The following is a 22,870-nucleotide window of genomic DNA, read 5'->3' on the forward strand; positions in this document are numbered from 1 at the left end:
ACACTTTTATGCATTAAACTCCATCTGCCACCTCTCAGCCCAGCTCTGCAGCTTATCTATGTCCCTCTGTATCCTATAACATCCTTCAGCACTATCCACAACTCCACCGACCTTCGTGTCATCTGCAAATTTACTAACCCATCCTTCTACACCCTCTTCCAGGTCATTTATAAAAATGACAAACAGGAGTGGCCCCAAAACAGATCCTTGCGGTACACCACTAGTAACTGAACTCCAGGATGAACATTTCCCATCAACCACCACCCTCTGTCTTCTTTCAGCTAGCCAATTACTGATCCAAACCGCTAAATCACCTTCAATTCCATACTTCCTTATTTTCTGCAATAGCCTACCGTGGGGAACCTTATCAAACCCCTTACTGAAATCCATATACACCACATCAACAGCTTTTCCCTGATCCACCTGTTTGGTCACCTTCTCAAAAAACTCAATAAGGTTTGTGAGGCATTGACTATCGCTAATCAACTTGTTCTTTTCAAGATGATTATAAACCCTATCTCTTATAACCTTTTCCAACATTTTACCCACAACCAAAGTAAGGCTCACAGGTCTATAATTACCAGGGTTGTCTCTGCTCCCCTTCTTGAACAAGGGGACAACATTTGCTATCCTCCAGTCTTCCGGCACTATTCCTGTCGACAAAGACGACATCAAGATCAAGGACAAAGGCTCTGCAATCTCCTCCCTGGCTTCCCAGAGAATCCTAGGATAAATCCCATCTGGCCCAGGGGACTTATCTATTTTGACATTTTCCAAAATTGCTAACACCTCCTCCTTTTGAACCTCAATTCCATCTAGCCTGGCCGACTGAACCTGAGTGTTCTCCTCGACAACATTGTCTTTCTCCAGTGTAAACACTGACGAAAAATATCCATTTAATGCTTCCCCTATCTCCTCTGATTCCACACACAACTTTCCACTACTATCCTTGATTGGCCCTAATCTTACTCTAGTCATTCTTTTGTTCCTGATATACCTATAGAAAGCCTTAGGGTTTTCCTTGATCCTATCCGCCAACAACCTTTCGTGTCCTCTCCTCGCTCTTCTTAACTCTCCCTTTCGGTCCTTCCTGGCTAACTTGTAACTCTCAAGTGCCATAACTGAGCCTTCATGTCTCATCCTAACATAAGCCTTCTTCTTCCTCTTGACAAGTGCTTCAACTTCCTTAGTAAACCACGGTTCCCTTGCTCGACAACTTCCTCCCTGCCTGACAGGTACATACTTATCAAGGACACGCAGTAGCTGTTCCTTGAAAAAGCTCCACATTTTGATTGAACTCATCCCCTGCAGTTTCCTTCCCCATCCTATACTTCCTAAATCTTGCCGAATAGCATCATAATTGCCTTTCCCCCAGCTATAATTCTTGCCTTGCGGTATATACCTATCCCTGCCCATTGCTAAAGTAAACATAACCGAGTTGTGATCACTATCACCAAAGTGCTCACCTACATCTAAATCTAACACCTGGCCAGGTTCATTACCCAGTACCAAATCCAATGTGGCCTCGCCCCTTGTTGGCCGGTGTGAACGGTGCCAAAGAGGCCCGGCCAACCACGCCCACATGTTTTGGTCTTGCCCCAGACTTGTGGAGTACTGGACAGCCTTCTTCGAGGCTATGTCCAAAGTGGTGGGGGTGAGGGTGGAGCCATGCCCGATAGTGGCGGTCTTCGGGGTTTCAGACCAGCCAGATCTATTCCTGGGGAGGAGGACGGACGCCCTTGCCTTTGCCTCCCTGATCGCCCGCCGTAGAATCCTGTTTGGCTGGCGGTCAGCAGCACCGCCCAGAGCTGCAGACTGGCTGTCCGACCTCTCGGAATCTCTCCAAATGGAGAAAATCAAATTCGCCATCCGAGGGTCGGACGACGGCTTCCACAGAACGTGGGAGCCATTCATGCAACTGTTCCGGGACCTGTTTGTGGCCAACGTACAAGAGGAAAAATAGTCGGGTGGCCAAGAAGCAGGGGAAAATGGACGGGAAGGTAGCCGGGGGGGGGGGGGGGGGGGGGGGGGGCTACGGGTTCGTTACGGGGGTTTGATGGCTAGCTAAGGCCCAAAACCAAACTGTAAATAAATGTCAATAAACATGTGCCTCGGCCATATTGGGGAATGTAAAATATGTATGCCGGCTAAAGGGGGGAGGCCACAGTTATTATTACGAAGATGCTTACCTGTGAATATATATGTTAATCTTTGAGTGTTCTTTTTTTTCTCTCTCTCTAACAATTTGTAATTTGTTCAATATAAAACATGAAAACTGAATAAAAAGCATTTATAAAAAAAAGTTTGATGCCATCTTTGACCTTCCTAGTTAACCACGCATGGGGATCCATCAGTGTCAAATGGTATCAGAGGTAAAAGTAGGCAGTTCTGATGAGGGTGTGACCACGGGTTCAGAAACTCAACTTGGGAGATAAACATCAAGGCTGCGAACGGTCTTGATTAGCTCAATTTGTCCCTGAATACACGGTGTGTCTGCTCTCTCACAAAACCATTCAAATATCAGGAGATGACTCAAGAGTTTCTAGTTTGAAGCTGAGGGGCGAGGGGGATTCCATTCTGCTGCACTGGCGTCATTGGAGAACCAGAGAATCCCTGCGCTCAATTCAGCTCAGTTTAATGCAAAGCTTTCACCACAACCTACAGAGCCTGCATTCTATAAAGTTCACCGACTTACCATGAAACATTGTATTCGTACCAATCATGGCATAAAATAAGAACTTTTTTTTTAGTCTAACTTCAGCTTTTGTTGAGTCTGGGAAATAGTAACACTTTGCCACCCCCTTGGAGTACATTCATTACCATCTCTGGTTCACAGAATCATAGAATTTACAGAGCAGAAGGAGGCCATTCGGCCCATCGAGTCTGCACCAGCCCTTGGAAAGAGCACCCTCCTCAAGCCCACGCCTCCACCCTATCCCCGTAACCCAGTAACCCCACCTAACCTTTTTGGACACTAAGGGCAATTTAGCATGGCCAATCCACCTAACCCATACGGAGCAACCGGAGGAAACCCACGCAGACATGGGGGGGGGGGGGGGGGGGGGGGGGGGGGGAACGTGCAGACTCCGCACAGCCAGTGACCCAAGCCTGGAATCGAACCTGGGACTGTGAAGCAACAGTGCTAACTACTGTGCTACCGTGGTTGGTGAAACATTGGGTGCCAGAATCGCTTTTCCACTCACACTGACTTTGTAGCCATGAGCATGAAGGAAAGCACCTAAGTTCCCGACTTGTCTGTGAGATTCCACTCATTACCTACTCCAACTCCAGTGGGAAATCCCCAGACAAAGAGTCGGAAGCAGCTGAAAATCAGTGCCAACACCAGTTCCAACTGTTGGAACCTCTGCAAACTGTCGTGACTTGTGTTCTAATGAGGCAGTTTTCCTTCTCTCCTTCACAATCCAATGGCCACGCTGTGCCCGAAAAGCAGCATGGCCAAATAAAGCCGGGAGACCCTGTCCCCGGGATCTACCTGGCTCGTAACGCCTCACGACATCGAACACGATCGTGGTCGGGATCACTTTATGGCAAACCTGCAAATTAAAGCAAAACAGCTAGTCTCACTGTAATATGCAGATTCCGGAGTTACCCGAGGCATTGAGATACAACTCCTTCACCTCGGTCGCCGCAAACGGGGATCAGACAGAACAGCACTCGTGGGTATCTCCCAGGGGGATCGGAGGCCTCCAGCTGCATGCCCTTTTGGGAGGGTGGCACCCTGGCACTTCCAGCCCAGCCTGACACCCTGGCAGTGTCATCTGGGTGCTGGCCTGGCATTGCCAGGTGGCACTAGCAGCTGGCAAGGACACTTATAGGGTGAAAGATTAGCAATGTCCATGTGGCAAGCTGGCATTTTATGACCATGGCAATCGGGCCACAGGTGCCCTGCGTGGAGGGATCACATCAATTGAAAAGTGGCGCCCCGATCCCTCGCTGCACTGAGGAGCTCCGGCTAGTGAACTCCTCAGTGCACAAAACGGGGTTATGCGCGGCCTTGGCTCCGCATTCCCCGCTAAGGCCCGTTATCCAACGCGGGTTATGGTTCATAGCCATATGTTTCTCACGCAGCTAAATGCACTTGCTATGGGACTTTGTTCCCTTTTAGGTGAATCATGCCCATTGTCTGTCATTGGATTTAAAATAATTGTGGGCATATGAATTTAAACCATTAAGTTTAACAATTGGTCATTAAGTAATCACTGACCTGACCAAGTGTAAACTAAAACTAAATAGATATGATCAGTGCTGGAAAATGGCTTGTGCAGTAAGGTTTGGGACCAGGAACACTACATTTCAGAGCTAGGCTGTCCATTTTTAAATATTAGTACATTCACAGAGCTATGGTACACAGAAAAATGGTAAAAAATTGTTAACACACCATCTATATTTCCTGGCATATGCAACAAGGTGCAATTTTGACCTAAATTTGGATGGCACGGTGGTACAGTGCTGCACAACGTCAGGGATCCAGGTTTAATTCCGGCCTTGGGTGACTGTGTGGAGTTTGCACGTTCTCCCCGTGTGTGCGTGGGTTTCCTCCGGGTGTTCCGGTTTCCTCCCACAGTCCAAAGTTCTGCAGGTTAGTAGGATTGGCCATGCCAATATTGCCCTTTAGGTGTCCAAAGGTTAAGTGGGGTTAAGAGTTTATGGAGCTAGGGTGGGGGAGTGGGCCTAGGTAGGATGCTCTTTCAGAGAGTCGGTGCAGACCCGATGGGCCGAATGGCCACCTTCTGCATGAGGGATTCAATAAGACCATGAGAATCATAGGCATAAGTATGGTGTTAACCATTTTGGTAGAAATAACAGAAAGACAGAGCATTTCATAAATGGTAGGTTTAAATGGTTGGTGAGACTGCATCTGGAGTACTGTGGACAGTTTTGGTCTCCTTTTCAAAAGAAGGCTATACTCACCCTAGAGAGAGTGCAACAGAGAATCACCAGGTAAATCCCTGGGATTGTATGATTGTTTTACGAGGAGGGACCGTGGAAACTGGGCCTGTATTCTCTCATTTTTTGAAGAATGAGAGGTGATTTCATTGAAGTTATAAAATTCGGACCGGGTATGACAGGGAGGATGTGGATAGGATGTTCCCCTGGCTGGTGAGTCTAGAACAAGGGGCGCAGTAAAGAGCAGGCATTTTAAGACTGTTGCAAGGAGGAATTGCTTCAAATCTTCGGAGGGCTGCAGAGGCTCAATCATTGAGCATGCTCAAGGGAGAAATCATTATATTTCTGGGTACTAATGGCAGTGAGAGATATGAGGATAGCATGGGAGAGTGGCATTAAAGGACAGATGTACTTGTGATGTACCCAATTAATTTTTTCCAATTAAGGGGCAATTTAGCGTGGCCAATCCACCTACCCTGCACATCTTTGGGTTGTGGGCGCAAAACCCATGCTTATATGGGGAGAACGTGCAAACTCCACACGGGCAGTGACCCAGAGCCGGAATCGAACCTGGGACCTCGGCGCCATGAGGCTGCAGGGCTAACCCACTGCGCCACCGTGCTCCCCGACGTTCAACCATGGTGATTTTAATTGAATGGTGGAGCAGGCTCGATGGGCTGAATGGCCTACTGCTATGTTCCTACTGGAAGAGTACTCTCCATTTTAAAGTACTAAGTTTTAAACGGAGCAATATATGATGCTATACTAAATGTTTCTGATGTGATTCCTTAGTAAATGGTGGCTGAATAGCCACTGTATTTCATGGGGCATTACAGAAAGCTCAAAGATACAATTCCCATACTATGCTGTTAGATAATCTCAATCTTGGAATGGATTTGGCAGTGGGTGGGGGGTGGGGGAAGAGAGTTCCAATTGCCACTCTCGTATATCTGAGCATGGGTGTGGGCAGGAATATATTAGAGCATAAATCAGCCAGCATTCTTATTTCTAACATTATCCAGACATCCCTGCTGAAAACTGTTTGTGCGTGCCGGAGACAGGCTGTGTTTGTGCGTGCCGGAGACAGGCTGTGTTTGTGCGTGCCGGAGACAGGCTGTGTTTGTGCGTGCCGGAGACAGGCTGTGTTTGTGCGTGCCGGAGACAGGCTGCGTTTGTGCGTGCCGGCTGTGTTTGTGCGTGCCGGAGACAGGCTGTGTTTGTGCGTGCCGGAGACAGGCTGTGTTTGTGCGTGCCGGAGACAGGCTGCGTTTGTGCGTGCCGGAGACAGGCTGCGTTTGTGCGTGCCGGAGACAGGCTGCGTTTGTGCGTGCCGGAGACAGGCTGCGTTTGTGCGTGCCGGAGACAGGCTGCGTTTGTGCGTGCCGGAGACAGGCTGCGTTTGTGCGTGCCGGAGACAGGCTGCGTTTGTGCGTGCCGGAGACAGGCTGCGTTTGTGCGTGCCGGAGACAGGCTGCGTTTGTGCGTGCCGGAGACAGGCTGCGTTTGTGCGTGCCGGAGACAGGCTGCGTTTGTGCGTGCCGGAGACAGGCTGCGTCTGTGCGTGCCGGAGACAGGCTGCGTCTGTGCGTGCCGGAGACAGGCTGCGTTTGTGCGTGCCGGAGACAGGCTGCGTTTGTGCGTGCCGGAGACAGGCTGTGTTTGTGCGTGCCGGAGACAGGCTGTGTTTGTGCGTGCCGGAGACAGGCTGTGTTTGTGCGTGCCGGAGACAGGCTGTGTTTGTGCATGCCGGAGACAGGCTGTGTTGTGCTCTGTGGTTGAAAAGATTGCTGGTAACATTAGGTTCACATTATGATGAAAGTGTGAACTACTCGAGTGAGGTATCTGAGGACACCTGACAGTTTGTATGTGACCCGGCAAAAGTAAGTTGTTTTCAGAGGGAGCAAAGTGGAAGCAGTTACATGAGGGAACATGAGAGGGGGGGGGGGGGGGGCACAGAAATATTCCTTTAACAGCAGCAATTTGAGAGTAATTCTATATTTATAATATAGTGCAGCAATTGGCAGCAGCCAAGCTCCAGCAACATTGCAGTATGACTGAGGTGGTCCTTGTGCCCCCATCCTAGAAAGCCACCTCAGGAAGTTGCTTTGTTCTTGCCATGCCAGAAACAAAACGTTAACACTGCCCACTTGCAGTTCCCCTTCAAGCCCCACACCATCATGTCTTGGAAATATGTCACCATTCCTTCACTGTCGCTGGGTCAAAATCCTGGAACTCCCTCCCCAAGAGCATTCTGGGTGTACCTCCACCACATAGCCTGCAGCAGTTCAAGGGGCAGCTCACCACCACTTTTCTCCAGGGGAAATTTAGGATGGGCAATAAGTGCTGGTCAAGCCATGCCATACAAAATGACATGTTAATAAAATGCTGGATATAGTCAGTGCCACTTCACTCTGGGCAGAGGTGGGTTGAGATATTGGCGTACCGTTTACCTACTGCCCTGCCAAAGGTTTGTCCCCTCAACATGGTGCCAATTGAAATCAGGAACTTCAAGAATGCAACTCACCCAATTGAACTGCGAGCACAGCTAATCCTGTGCCGCCCTTGGGCTCTAACACCTGCCCCATCATGTCAGCAGGGTGAACACCTGAGCATCCGTTTTTTAAACTGGAAACAATTGTTAAGTGTAAACGCAGCTCCAACGAACTGTGAACAAGCTCACAGTGAATTAAGCGTACAAAAGAAAGGCAATCTGGCTTTCCCGCTATTAAAATAAGACAGATAAAGACAACAATAAAAACCAGTCATACTATTAACGATGCTCAAATTGCACAGCAACTGCATAAAAATGTAATCCTTGGACAAGCTGAACCATAGAGTCAGAAGACATTCCCGTTTAATCACTGACCCTGTTAACCTTGGAATCCCCGAGTGAGGGGCAGAATAATCGATAGGAGCACTGGTCAGGGATTTCAGCTGGCAATTCTGGCTGATCATAGAGGCAGACTAGGAGCCTCTGCTAGGAGACTAGAAGCTTACCATGGCCAAACTGCTTGCCAAATGAATAATGGTCACCAGGTGAGGTATTGGATGTCACCTGGCACTGGGATAACTTTACCCGAGCAAAACCCCCAATCTTCAGAACTTGAAATCGGCAGAGAAACAAAATCTCCCAATTGTCATTTCCAAATACAAAGTTTCAAAGCATTCCTTTAAATATTAAATAGCTTTAAGGCACAGTTACTTTGCAATTAAGGGTTTGCCAAACTATTCAATGTTTATCATTCTTCCTTTAAATGTTCTATTATTCCTTTAAATACCCTTTTTTCAATCGACAGAAGTATTGTACATTTGTTACGCAAAAAGTTTGGAACTCTCATTAAAACTGTTTATTCATTAAGTAACTTGAACTTTCGACAATGGCAGCATTGAATCAACTACAATAAACATACAGACAACAAAGTAAAGAAACAATTGTAAGACAGCCATTCGTTAGAAAGACATGCTGCTGTTCAGGGTCCAGTGTCGGCCGCTGCTGCTGGGCAGAGTCTAGCGTCTGCTGCTGGTCAGAGTCCAGAGTCAGCCCCTGATGCTGGTCAGAGTCCAGAGTCAGCCCCTGATGCTGGTCAGAGCCCAGAGTCGGCCCCTGATGCTGGTCAGAGCCCAGAGTCAGTCCCTGCTGCTGGTCAGAGCCCAGAGTCGGCCCCTGATGCTGGTCAGAGCCCAGAGTCGGCCCCTGATGCTGGTCAGAGCCCAGAGTCAGCCCCTGCTGCTGGTCAGAGCCCAGAGTCGGCCCCTGATGTTGGTCAGAGTCACCATCCCCTGCTGCTGGTCAGAGTCCAGAGTCACCATCAGCGCTGTTGGTCAGAATCCAGGGTCCAGCCCCTGCTGCTAGTCAAGGTCCAGCGTCAGCCCTTTCAGCTGGTCTCAGTCCAGGGTCCAGACCTTGCTGCTGGTCAGAGTCCAGGGTCCAGCCCCTGCTGCTGGTCAGAGTCCAGGGTCCAGCCCCTGCTGCTGGTCAGAGTCCAGGGTCCAGCCCCTGCTGCTGGTCAGAGTCCAGGGTCCAGCCCCTGCTGCTGGTCAGAGTCCAGGGTCCAGCCCCTGCTGCTGGTCAGTGTCCAGCGTCAGCCCCTGCTGCTGGTCAGAGTCCAGGGTCCAGCCTCTGCTGCTGGTCAGTGTCCAGGGTCCAGCCCCTGCTGCTGGTCTCAGTCCAGGGTCCAGCCCCTGCTGCTGGCCAGAGTCCAGCTTCAGCTACTGGTCAGAGCCCAGGACCGGCCCCGGCTGCTGGTCAGAGTCCAGTGTCCAGCCCCTGCTGTTGGTCTCAGTCCAGGGTCCAGCCCCTGCTGCTGTTCAGTGTCCAGGGTCAGCCGCTGCTGGTCAGTGTGATGCGTCAGCCCCTGCTGGTGGTCAGAGTCCAGGGTCCAGCCCCTGCTGCTGGTCTCAGTCCAGGGTCCAGCCCCTGCTGCAGGTCTCAGTCCAGGGTCCAGCCCCTGCTGCTGGTCAGTGTCCAGGGTCCAGCCCCTGCTGCTGGTCAGTGTCCAGGGTCCAGCCCCTGCTGCTGGTCAGTGTCCAGGGTCCAGCCCCTGCTGCTGGTCAGTGTCCAGCGTCAGCCCCTGCTGCTGGTCAGTGTCCAGGGTCCAGCCCCTGCTGCTGGTCAGTGTCCAGCGTCAGCCCCTGCTGCTGGTCAGAGTCCAGGGTCCAGCCTCTGCTGCTGGTCAGTGTCCAGGGTCCAGCCCCTGCTGCTGGTCAGTGTCCAGGGTCCAGCCCCTGCTGCTGGTCTCAGTCCAGGGTCCAGCCCCTGCTGCTGGTCTCAGTCCAGGGTCCAGCCCCTGCTGCTGGTCAGAGTCCAGCTTCAGCTGCTGGTCAGAGCCCAGGACCGGCCCCGGCTGCTGGTCAGAGTCCAGTGTCCAGCCCCTGCTGTTGGTCTCAGTCCAGGGTCCAGCCCCTGCTGCTGTTCAGTGTCCAGCGTCAGCCCCTGCTGCTGGTCAGAGTCCAGCTCCAGCCCCTGCTGCTGTTCAGTGTCCAGCATCAGCTCCTGCTGCTGGTCTCAGTCCAGGGTCCAGCCCTGCTGCTAGTCAAGGTCCAGGGTCCAGCCCCTGCTGCTGGTCAGAATCCAGGGTCAGCCGCTGCTGGTCAGTGTGATGCGTCAGCCCCTGCTGCTGGTCTCAGTCCAGGGTCCAGCCCCTGCTGCTGGTCTCAGTCCAGGGTCCAGCCCCTGCTGCTGGTCAGAGTCCAGGGTCCAGCCCCTGCTGCTGGTCAGAGTCCAGGGTCCAGCCCCTGCTGCTGGTCAGAGTCCAGGGTCCAGCCCCTGCTGCTGGTCAGAGTCCAGGGTCCAGCCCCTGCTGCTGGTCAGAGTCCAGGGTCCAGCCCTTGCTGCTGGTCAGTGTCCAGGGTCCAGCCCTTGCTGCTGGTCAGTGTCCAGGGTCCAGCCTCTGCTGCTGGTCAGTGTCCAGGGTCCAGCCTCTGCTGCTGGTCAGTGTCCAGGGTCCAGCCTCTGCTGCTGGTCAGTGTCCAGGGTCCAGCCCCTGCTGCTGGTCAGAGTCCAGGGTCCAGCCCCTGCTGCTGGTCAGTGTCCAGCGTCAGCCCCTGCTGCTGGTCAGAGTCCAGGGTCCAGCCTCTGCTGCTGGTCAGTGTCCAGGGTCCAGCCCCTGCTGCTGGTCTCAGTCCAGGGTCCAGCCCCTGCTGCTGGTCAGAGTCCAGGGTCCAGCCCCTGCTGCTGGTCTCAGTCCAGGGTCCAGCCCCTGCTGCTGGTCAGTGTCCAGGGTCCAGCCCCTGCTGCTGGTCTCAGTCCAGGGTCCAGCCCCTGCTGCTGTTCAGTGTCCAGCATCAGCTCCTGCTGCTGGTCAGAATCCAGGGTCAGCCGCTGCTGGTCAGTGTGATGCGTCAGCCCCTGCCGGTGGTCAGAGTCCAGGGTCCAGCCCCTGCTGCTGGTCTCAGTCCAGGGTCCAGCCCCTGCTGCAGGTCAGTGTCCAGCTTCAGCCCCTGCTGCTGGTCAGTGTCCAGGGTCCAGCCCCTGCTGCTGGTCAGTGTCCAGGGTCCAGCCCCTGCTGCTGGTCAGTGTCCAGGGTCCAGTCCCTGCTGCTGGTCAGTGTCCAGCGTCAGCCCCAGCTGCTGGTCAGAGTCCAGGGTCCAGCCTCTGCTGCTGGTCAGTGTCCAGGGTCCAGCCCCTGCTGCTGGTCTCAGTCCAGGGTCCAGCCCCTGCTGCTGGTCAGAGTCCAGCTTCAGCTGCTGGTCAGAGCCCAGGACCGGCCCCGGCTGCTGGTCAGAGTCCAGGGTCCAGCCCCTGCTGTTGGTCTCAGTCCAGGGTCCAGCCCCTGCTGCTGTTCAGTGTCCAGCGTCAGCCCCTGCTGCTGGTCAGAGTCCAGCTCCAGCCCCTGCTGCTGTTCAGTGTCCAGCGTCAGCCCCTGCTGCTGGTCAGAGTCCAGCTCCAGCCCCTGCTGCTGTTCAGTGTCCAGCATCAGCTCCTGCTGCTGGTCAGAATCCAGGGTCCAGCCCCTGCTGCTGGTCTCAGTCCAGGGTCCAGCCCTGCTGCTAGTCAAGGTCCAGGGTCCAGCCCCTGCTGCTGGTCAGAATCCAGGGTCAGCCGCTGCTGGTCAGTGTGATGCGTCAGCCCCTGCTGCTGGTCTCAGTCCACGGTCCAGCCCCTGCTGCTGGTCTCAGTCCAGGGTCCAGCCCCTACTGCTGGTCAGAGTCCAGGGTCCAGCCCCTGCTGCTGGTCAGAGTCCAGGGTCCAGCCCCTGCTGCTGGTCAGAGTCCAGGGTCCAGCCCCTGCTGCTGGTCAGAGTCCAGGGTCCAGCCCCTGCTGCTGGTCAGAGTCCAGGGTCCAGCCCCTGCTGCTGGTCAGTGTCCAGGGTCCAGCCCCTGCTGCTGGTCGGAATCCAGGGTCCAGCCCCTACTGCTGGTCAGTGTCCAGGGTGCAGCCCCTGCTGCTGGTCAGTGTCCAGGGTCCAGCCCCTGCTGCTGGTCAGTGTCCAGGGTCCAGCCCCTGCTGCTGGTCAGTATCATGCGTCAGCCCCTGCTGCTGGTCAGTGTCATGCGTCAGCCCCTGCTGCTGGTCAGTGTCATGCGTCAGCCCCTGCTGCTGGTCAGTGTCATGCGTCAGCCCCTGCTGCTGGTCAGTGTCATACGTCAGCCCCTGTTGCTGGTCAGAGTCCAGCATCAGCCCCTGCTGCTGGTCAGTGTCCAGGGTCCAGCCCCTGCTGCTGGTCAGTGTCCAGGGTCCAGCCCCTGCTGCTGGTCAGTGTCCAGGGTCCAGCCCCTGCTGCTGGTCAGTGTCCAGGGTCCAGCCCCTGCTGCTGGTCAGTGTCCAGGGTCCAGCTCCTGCTGCTGGTCAGTGTCCAGGGTCCAGCCCCTGCTGCTGGTCAGTGTCCAGGGTCCAGCCCCTGCTGCTGGTCAGTGTCCAGGGTCCAGCCCCTGCTGCTGGTCAGTGTCATGCGTCAGCCCCTGCTGCTGGTCAGTGTCCAGGGTCCAGCCCCTGCTGCTGGTCAGTGTCCAGGGTCCAGCCCCTGCTGCTGGTCAGAGTCCAGGGCCCAGCCCCTGCTGCTGGTCAGTGTCCAGCCCCTGCTGCTGGTCAGTGTCCAGGGTCCAGCCCCTGCTGCTGGTCAGTGTCATGCGTCAGCCCCTGCTGCTGGTCAGAGTCCAGGGTCCAGCCCCTGCTGCTGGTCAGTGTCCAGGGTCCAGCCCCTGCTGCTGGTCAGAGTCCAGGGCCCAGCCCCTGCTGCTGGTCAGTGTCCAGCCCCTGCTGCTGGTCAGTGTCCATGGTCCAGCCCCTGCTGCTGGTCAGAGTCCAGGGTCCAACTCCAGCTGCTGGTCAGTGTCCAGGGCCGGCCCCTGCTGCTGGTCAGAGTCCAGGGTCCAGCCCCTGCTGCTGGCCAGAGTCCAGCTCCAGCTGCTGGTCTCAGTCCAGGGTCCAGCCCCTGCTGCTGGTCAGTGTCCAGGGTCCAGCCCCTGCTGCTGGTCAGAGTCCAGCCCCTGCTGCTGGTCAGTGTCCAGGGTCCAGCTCCAGCTGCTGTTCGGTGTCCAGGGCCGGCCCCTGCTGCTGGTCAGAGTACAGGGTCCAGCCCCTGCTGCTGGCCAGAGTCCAGCTCCAGCTGCTGGTCTCAGTCCAGGGTCCAGCCCCTGCTGCTGGTCAGTGTCCAGGGTCCAGCCCCTGCTGCTGGTCAGTATCCAGGGTCAGCCGCTGCTGGTCAGTGTCCAGGGTCCAGCCCCTGCTGCTGGTCAGTGTGATGCATCAGCCCCTGCTGCTGGTGCTGGTATTCAGGTTGTATATTTAATCAAAAACTTCATTCTGTCATTAACCCCACAATTAAAATAAGACAATCATTCATTCATTGTATAAGAAACAAGAATGAGCAGGTACAAATGCAGTTGTACTCAAGATAAAATATCGAATCAAACAAGATCATACACTTAAACCAGGATGCTAGGCAGTGAAATATTAGGTGTTTACACATTCAATGACTTTTTAAAAAATCAGCAGAAAGTAAACAGATGTAATTCACAGTACCTGCTTAGTATTAGGTATGACATGCCAGCTCACTAAAGATGTCATGACTTGTCCAAGTTCTTATGCTACTGTTTTGTTAAAATGCCTTCGAGTTATACCTCACAGCAAGATTTTGCATCAATTCACATCTATTTTTTCCCCAGCTCATTTCCAGTTTGAATATCCTAGTTTTGTGTTCTGCCGCTCACTGTTCCAGTTGTTCCAGGACTATTCTTTAGCCAGACCTTAGAAGAGTAACTGCAGATGACGTTTTGAGGGCGGCAGCTCTAAAGGAGCTGGCCTCTTTTGGTGTAGATAGCAAAACATATGTGAAAAAAGGCAAGGCCTGCCTGACGAGTCACATGGTGCCTTTCTAACTTGCATGCCATAGATTCTTGTGGTAAAAACAAAGGGCTATTTAACCAATGCATTTTTGCTTTTAAACACAGGTGTCAGAAAGTTCATTACGCACACCTGCCACCATTTGATTAACAATATGCAAATATGGCAATAAAAAAGATGCAGGGCGTTTAAAAAATTTTTTTTTTCCTGTTTCCGATTAAAGATTCTTAACGGTTTATTTTCAGGATTCGAACTACTGTAAAACTGCTGGGATCCGATTCCACAGCTGCATGTTTAATCATGTTCATTCAAGGTCTAAAAGCAACCGGGCGTTCAAAGAGCAAAAATAAAATGTGTGGCCAAACTATTCCACATGCAAAGCTGCATGGCTGTTTACAAACCTCAGAAACATGACAATACCATTCAATCATACTTCAAATGGCAAAATATCTATTAACTATTTCAATTCCAAATGTGTTGCACACTCCTTTGCGGTTAAAGAATGCATATATTACTGCATACCCTTCAATTAATATCGTGTTTTTTGAGGATATAACTGGATTTCAAACATATTGTTACATATTTTCTGTTTAACTTCTTGTGTGAAAGGTTGTGCAACTTACATTAGAGCACGACTGCATTCTTCTCCCCATCATTTTCGCAAAGTCCATGTTAAAAATGTTAAACAGATAACATGCTTCACACAATATGCGTTTGGGCAAATCACAAAGGCTGCCACAACTGTACACATTGCCTTTTAGTGGAGGCTGTTGCCATTTCAAGAGTGGTGATAAATAATGCAGACCTCGTGCATAAATTATAAAAGGAATAATTTTGCCAACTTGCTGTGTGCATAAAATCACATGAAATGCTGTTGACGTGTAGACACAGCGTTACTAAATTAGTGCGGGTGCACGCATGCTCTACGCATCAAGCACAAACATTGCAGGTACCTCAACAAAGATCTGGCAGAGAAAGACTGGTGCCTTTTCGGTGGCCTCCTACCAGCTCTGTGACCTTTTATGGGCATTGTGTTAATTCGTTCAAACCGTACCCGTCTGTTGGCAGGAGAGGTAGAGTGAAGCAAAAGAAAGGAAAGACAGACACATTTAAGGAGAAAACAGTAGGAACCATAGATTTAACTCATTCATTGCAACAAATGGTACACTTGGAGAACCAAAACCTTTTTTTCAACGTGCCACAATATTGTAGCCAAACAAATAGAACACGTAAGCTGACAAACTGGTTAACCAATTCTAAAACAATGCTCGAGCTGCAAATCCCCATTGGATAGGTTTTCATATTGTATCACCAAAGTGTGTTTCCTTCACATTTAGCAATTTTCTTTTGCAACAAGTACATTTGTTCAATTTTCTATGTGTCATAACAAATTAAGTGACAGCTTTACTACTGATACCTGGCCTGGGCTCGTTCTAACAGGATTCACTTTTTCTTTGGACATCACTTCTAGTGTAAGGGTCCTTCGGTTTATTTCCTCATTTCCCTTTTCTTTTATTTTTGCCATTACATTTTTGATCCATGGATGATGAATGGACATGTGTCTTTAAGACACTCAGCCTGTCTTTATGTCAAGGAGCCTCTGGCTTAAACTGGAGTTGCAGACTGGCCGGCACCAGTGAGAGAGATGGGCTGAGACTTGGTTTGATTGATTTGGCTCGTGGCCAGTGAATTGGCCCCAAAAGCTGTGATCTGTCCGGGTAACAGGGGGTGATTGGATCTTATTCCATTGGAGTGCTTTTCCAAGACCTGAAGGTTTCAATTTTTATTCTAGCAGCATGGTGAACAGACCCAGCTAACTCTCTCCAGAAAGATCTCGCTGGCTCTCTCCAGAAGGCGGCTATGAGCGCCATCTCTCTCTCCAGAAAGGCTGAGACTGTTGTATTCCTGCAGCTACAGAGGCCTGAAGACAAACCACAAACTGAAAGAAAGGATTGATGAGAAATAAAGTGCCTCTTCAGGGAGGTTGCAAGTACTGTATTTCAAAAGTACAGGGAAGAAAACTACAGGCTGCAAGCAGTGACTTTAACCTGAAACATTGCAGTGAAAAAAGGTGTGCTTAAAAGCCATAATCGGAAACAAGGACTCGGTTTCCTTTCATTTACGATTTTTACCTCTTTCCACCCCTCTGTGTTTGTCTGTCCTGTGTGAGTGTGTGTGTGTCTATTATATAGAGGGTGGGGGTCTGGTTAAAGTGGGAATTTGGTATTAGTTAATAGTTAACCAGTTGCATTTGTTGCATATTTCATATAGTTCTTGCTATTAATACAATTCTTAATTGTGTTTACATTTACAAACCTGGTGACTGTAATTATTGGGCAGCCAAGGGCCAAAGACTTTTATAAGAATTACTGGTGTTGTCAATCTGGGGCACGTGAGGCTGGAATTGATCGTGCACCACCCCAGAGTGCTGGAACACTGGTGGTCAGCAGGTCAACTCGAAACACGGGAGGAACAACATTAAAATATTTAACTTGGGGTCTCTTGCTGGTTGCTGGGGGAGCAGGGCAGGCTGCTCCAACACTGTAGGAGAGGCTGTGCTGACAAATTTGGAACTCAGATGGAGAGGGAGAAATGGGGGACTTTCGAAGCTCCTCCTGTCCCCATAAAAAAATCATCCCCCTTTCTTTCTGTGGAGTAACTGCTGGACTAAGTATTAAAATCTAGAACTTAACGGTCAGTTTGGCTATCACAGCTCACCACCTAACAAAAACACTCAGTTCTAAAATAAAGGCAAAATACTATGGAAGCGGAAACTTAAACAAAAATAGAGAATACTGGAAAACTCAAGAGGTCTGGCAGCATCTGTGGAGAGAGAAACAGAGTTAACGTTTTGAGGCGGTATGACTTTTTCAGCGCTAAATAAAGTCACAAAGACTCGAAACATTACATTTATTTTCTCTCTCTACAGACACTGCCAGATCTGCTGAATTTCCCAGCATTTTCTATTTTTGTTAGTGTCAAACATTCAGCCCATTTGATACATTTTCTGGTGCTGAGCTCCAGCTATTGAAGCTTCAACCACAGAGTTTGGTGAGCATTGCCTGGTGCCTGTTTATCCCTGGGCAGTTTTGCATCATGGACAATTACCAGGCACTGCAACAAAGTCGACAATCAAGCAAGCAGGGCAGTGAGTAGGTTTCTTTTATATATTGGTAGCCTTGCCTTCAGTGTGTGCTTAAGACAGATGTGCAAATGGAGCACTGCTGTGGTGCTCCAGTCATACTGCGGGATGACCTGCCATTGGAGCTGTGCATACATGTGATGCGGAGCTCCTGGCCACCTTTGAACCGCCTCGGTCATGTTTGGGTGCATTGGATGCCTCAGACATGTCGCAAGCCACCGTAAAATAGTGAGCAGGTGAAGTGAGTAACTCACCATTGTCAGGGGAATGTTGTTGTTTGGCATCAATTCACTTTACACGGGCGGCACAGTAGTTAGCAGTGCTGCCTCACAGCGCCAGGGACCCGGCTTCAATTCTGGCCTCGGGTAACTGTCTGTGTGGAGATTGCACTTTCTCCATGTCTGTCTGTGTTTCCTCCGGGTGCTTCGGTTTCCTCCCACAGTCACAAAGATGTGCATGTTAGGTGGATTGGCCATGTTAAAGTGCCCTTAGTGACCAAAAGGTTAGGTGGGGTTCCTGGGTTACAGGATAGTGTTGGGGCGGGGGCCGAGGTAGGGTGCTTTTTCCAAGGGTTGGTGACAGACATGATGGGCCGAATGGCCTCCTTCTCCACTCTTGTGATTCTGTGAACATCTATTCTTCTGCAAATCCTTTCAGAAATTCAGTCATGAGGAATGCATCACAATGGTCATTATCATTAACAATTCCAAATGTTGCTCAGGAATAATACTAAAATATTTCAAAATGTTCAAATATTTGCAAGCTGAGCACATGAAAGGGTTATTTTAACATACCCTTGTAGAGGAGGAATGGAATTAGATGTAAAAATTCCGACCTCATTGCAAACTCCCACATTACTGACAGCAACTTCACCGGTAAACAGCTGAAGTCAGAACGAAAAGAGTGGATATATTTACAACAGTTTACCAACAGGGGTAACACAACATGATTTTAATTTAAATGTTGAGCCGATAGTTTAAGCAAAGTGCTTCAACTTTAAGGGGATGTGACAACTCCTTTAGAAAACTTCCCATCAAAAGGTCTTTTGCTAGAAACCAGAGGGAGAGATATCTTTGAGGAAATGCACCAGGCCCCCCTCACCGCATGGCATTCCCTTCAAAATAAAAAACTGGAACCAGATCTGGTGAGATGAGAGAAACTGTTAGCGATATGGGACTATTTCACTTAAAGGTCCCAGAGATTCCTTCCCAAATGCAACTCAAATCCTGTGATAATGAGGACCTCTTTCTACGACGCTTGTTCATTGACTCACAGCTTAGTAGTTAGTTAGAAGGGCTCTCTGGACTTGTAAATTTGCTTAAACTTATCCTGATGCTTAACTGAAGTCAATGAGTGCGACTTTGTCACTTGTCTTCTTCACCCAAACAGGATGAAACAAAGTAAAACAGTTTTTCTACAAAAGTGAATCTATGCAACCAACACAAACAGAAATATCTGGCAGGTAATCAAACTTCCCCTTCCTCACAACAATTCATTTGTCTTGACAAGTGGTGCTTCAGTCCATATTAACGAAAACAGTGGCAACACCAGCTAGTTTTCTTGGAGTGCATTCTCCCCGTGTCTGCGTGGGTTTCGCCCCCACAACCCAAAAATGTGCAGAGTAGGTGGATTGGCCACGCTAAATTGCCCCTTAATTGGAAAAAATGATTGGGTACTCTAAATTTTTTTTTTTAAGTTTTCTTGGAGTGACATTCAAAGCTTCCTTAGTGAAGTTGATGATGCTGGGGCTGAATTTAATGTAGGGGTGGGGCAATAGGTCTCGGCCGCTGGCTAGAGAGCCAGGGAAAGACCAGCGTCACCACCTTTTGAGAAGGCCCACCGTATTAAGTGTCTCTCAGGCACTTCACTGGGTTGTGGCAGGCCTCTCCGACATCAAATAGTCCATGGAGCAGAAAACCCCCCCCCACCTCGCCCCACCTGAACTGGGCGAGATGTTAGCAGGGGCCCCCATCTGCAATAACCACAAGTTTGCTCCAGCAGGGATCAACACTACCTTTGGGCCGTGGGAGCGAGACAGAGGGATGCTGACGGTAGAGGACATATATGTGATATATGTGGATGACAGACTGGCAATCGTGGGGGAAGCTCTAACTCCCGAAAGGGAACAAGCTCAGATATCTGCAGCTGCATAACATTCTCCACAAGGAGGTGAAAACCTTCCCCGACGCCTACACACACATTCCGGACATGATTGGGTTTGGACTGGTGAGGGGACAACAAGTGTGGCGACAAATACAGAAGACTCATAGAAAAAGTCAGGACTCCACTGGACAAGACCAGACGAAATTGGGGAGAGAAACTGAGTATGGAGATTGGTTAGGACTCTGGATCGAGGCACTGCACAGAATCAACTCCACATCCATCGGACAAAGCCTGATACAGCTCAAGGTGGGGCACAGAACACACTTTATCAAGACGCCTTTGAGCGGGTTCTTCTCAGAGGTGGAGAACAAGTGCAGAAGGTGCCGGAGGGTCGGGTTCCAGCCAACCACACCCACATGTTCTGGTCCTGCCCCAAACTCAGCAAATTCTGGACGACCTTCTTGATTTTATTTTATTTTATTTATTGTCACATGTACCGAAGTACAGTGAAAAGTATTTTTCTGTGGCCGAGGGAACGTACACAATACGTACATAGTAGACAAAAAGAATAATGAACAGAGAACATTGACAAATGGTACATCGACAAACAGTGATTGGTTACAGTGCAGAACAAGGGGTCAAGCAAAACAAATACATGAGCAAGAGCAGCATAGGGTGTCGTGATTAGTGTTCTTACAGGGAACAGATCAGTCTGAGGGGGAGTCGTTGAAGAGTCTTGTAGCTGTGGGGAAGAAGCTGTTCCTATGTCTGGAATGTGCTGATCTTCAGACTTCTCTACCTTCTGTCTGATGGAAGGGTCTGGAAGAAGGCAATGTCAGGGTGGGAGGGGTCTCTGATAATACTGTCTGCCTTCCTGAGGCAGCGGGAGGTGTATACGGAATCAACGTGGGGGTGGCAAGTTTGTGTGATGCATTGGGCTGAGTTCACCACACTCTGCAGTTTCTTGCTATCTTGGGCCGAGCAGTTGCCATACCAGGCTGCGATGCATCCAGATAGGATGCTCTCTATCGCACATCTGTCGAAGTTTGTGAAAGTCGCAGCAGACATGCCAAATTTCTTAATTAGAGACGTTGTTGGGTTTTCTTGACTGTTGCATCAACATGAGTGGACGAGGACAGACTGTTGGTGATAGTGACCCCCAGAAACCCTCTTTGAGGCTATGGGCAAGGTGGTCAGGGTTGAGATGGAGCCATGCCCATTTGTGGTCTTTGGTATGTTAGAGCACCGGATAGGTAAAGAGGCCGACGCCCTGGCCTTCGCCTCACTGACACCAGGGGGAGACTTCTGCTAGGTTGGAAATCGGCAGATCCGCCATGGGCCTCGGAATGGCTCTCAGGTCTGGCCGAATTCCTGAGGCTAGAAAAAAAAATCTAATTTGAAATAAGATTGTCTGAGCAAAGATTCTACACCATTTGCAGCAAATTCACAAGCCTATTTAAAGACCTGGTTGCAGCCAGCAGGCATCTTGGGGAAGAAGGGAGCTCAAGAGTAACAATGAAGGATTGGGACTGGGGAGGGGGGTCACCTTCTGGAGGGAGCACACGCCTCCCCTATATGGGGAGAAACCTGGGTGACAAATAGACACCTCCCTCCAAGGAGAAACCTGGATGACAAGGAGACCCTGCACCGGAATGAAAGCCACAGACGAGCGACCTGAGGAACCTCAGCCACACCAAGCCACAGAAGGGGGAAACTGGAGACAGCCCCTACTGTTGAGCAGTAAGAGGCCACAGTGGAACCTGACAAACTCTTCTAAAAGTCAGTAAGAAGTCTTACAACACCAGGTTAAAGTCCAACAGGTTTGTTTCAAACACGAGCTTTCGGAGCACTGCTCCTTCCTCAGGTGAAGGATTCACCTGAATCCTTTCTCACCTGAAGAAGGAGCCGTGCTCCGAAAGCTCGTGTTTGAAACAAACCTGTTGGACTTTAACCTGGTGTTGTAAGACTTCTTACTGTGCTCACCCCAGTCCAACGCCGGCTTCTCCACATCATGGCTTCTAAAAGTCAAACACTGTTGTAAAAATGTAAATATTATCCAGCGATAGAGCCCCAGTCACGGCTATGGTGACAGCGAGGGTCCCGAAGCTGGTTGTTCAGACCTATGTACAGTTTTCTTTGTCATTGTATGGATGACATCCAGCTCTCCTTTTCTTATTTTTGTATTGTGTTCTGTAACTGTTACTTGAAACACCGATAAAAATGATTGCAAAATGGGAATTGGAAGGTGAGCGGCAGGGCAGATGGTTGCCAGCAGCACACCTCACCTCAGCACTCCATCCCCCCGCTCACCATCTGCAGCACCTTCCTTCTCCCCCGTCACCACCCCCAGAGGCCCTCGGTCCTCTACACTTCCACTTCCCCACACCCAGCCTTAACGTTCCCCCCCCCCCCCCCCCCCCATGTCTTCGTCCCTCTCTCCCAGTTCCACCCTCCATGTCTTCGTCACATCCCAGCACCCCCTACCCACCAATGTCTTTGTCCCCTCCCTCCCAGCCTCACTCACTGGTGTCTGTGTTCGCTCCCTCCCAGCATCATCAACCCAACGTCTTCACCCCACAGCTTCACCTTCTCCCTGATATCTCTGTTCCCTCCGCCCGTTCCCAGCCTTAAACCCCCCCATGAAATTTTTCCCCTCCCTCCCAGTCTCACACTCTCTTCACTCCCCCCCCCCCCCCCCTCCCCACCTGTCACTCTGAGTCCTCCCACCCCTCACCCACCCTCCCTGTTTTCCACATACCTACCTGGGTTTGGTGAGGAGCCGGACTTTCTGGAGCATGTCGCAGAACTCAGCAAGACCACGGAAGATGCTGCCGCATGGGGAGCCCTCAGCCTCTGAGAGCTGCATCGCGCTGACATCAAATGCATGGAGATCTACCCACCATTAGATGTGCTGCATTCCTCCACCGTCTGGCGGCTGCGGACCTCCAGCATTAACCTCCCATCCGATGTTTGTGATCTGAGCAGGGCCCTATAAAATTAGGTCCTGACATCTGCACACTATTGGCAGGATTCTCCATCCCGCCAGACAGGTTTTCTGGTGTGGTGCGACCCTGCCGGCAGCTGGATCCTCTGTCCTGGCAGCAGGCCAATAGGATTTACCCATTGCGGCCACCCCCACGCCATTGGGAAATCTGCGGGCATGAGTGCGCTGCCGGCGGAGCGGAGGATCCGGCTGATGGAGAATCCCACCCTCTGTTGTTCCAAACGTGCTTCGGGTCATCATGTTTTCCCACCAGCGACGTGGAAACCTGGGGCTTCACAGCGCCAGGGTTCCAGGTTCGATTCCCCGCTGGGTCACTGTCTGTGTGGAGTCTGCACGTGTTCCCCGTGTCTGCGTGGGTTTCCTCTGGGTGCTCCGGTTTCCTCCCACGGTCCCAGGACATGCAGGTTAGGTGGATTGGCCATGCTAAACTGCCCTTAGTGTCCAAAAAAGGTCAGGAGGGGTTATTGGGTTATGGGGATAGGGTGGAAGTGAAGGCTTAAGTGGGTCGGTGCAGGCTTGATAGGCCAAATGGCCTTCTTCTGCACTGGATGTTTGATGTTCTATGTTATCCCATTAACGGGATGCAAATTAGGTTCAAGCCGGCCTCTGGCAGGTTTTCCAAACTTGCATGAAGGGCACCAACGGAAGATCCTGGTGTCAGCTCACACCATCATGAATCGGTGGCTGGTTTAGCTCAGTGGGCTACACAGCTGGTTTATGATGCAGAACAAGACCAGCAGCGCGTCTTCAATTCTTGTACCAGTTTACCCGAACTGGCGCAGAATGTGGCCACTAGGGGCTTTTCACGTTTACTTCATACTTGTGACAATAAATGGTTATTATGAAAAATGAAAAAATGAATTATTGTTATTTATTACTGATTTCTGAGCCACTCGCCATATTCTCTCCCCCCATAGAACCTGCCGCT

The 22,870-nt window shown here is 50.9% G+C and overlaps 1 protein-coding gene across 7 annotated transcripts in view; it reads right to left on the bottom strand.

The window, feature by feature from the left end:
• rhbdf1a (rhomboid 5 homolog 1a (Drosophila)) overlaps window positions 1–22,870 on the bottom strand; it is a 497,373-nt gene that overhangs the window by 140,144 nt on the left and 334,359 nt on the right. The window contains exon 1 of one of the 7 annotated variants that reach the window (XM_038819455.1): window positions 13,373–13,578. The exons of the other annotated variants lie outside the window; for them this stretch is intronic. Within the exon in view, the coding sequence (XP_038675383.1) occupies window positions 13,373–13,395 (23 nt within the window). The 5' untranslated portion in view covers window positions 13,396–13,578. Of the gene's footprint in view, window positions 1–13,372; window positions 13,579–22,870 lie in introns of those variants that run through there. 7 annotated transcript variants of the gene reach the window in all.

This window comes from Scyliorhinus canicula, chromosome 15, assembly GCF_902713615.1.
Source record: "Scyliorhinus canicula chromosome 15, sScyCan1.1, whole genome shotgun sequence".
NCBI classification, from domain to species: Eukaryota; Metazoa; Chordata; class Chondrichthyes; order Carcharhiniformes; family Scyliorhinidae; genus Scyliorhinus; species Scyliorhinus canicula.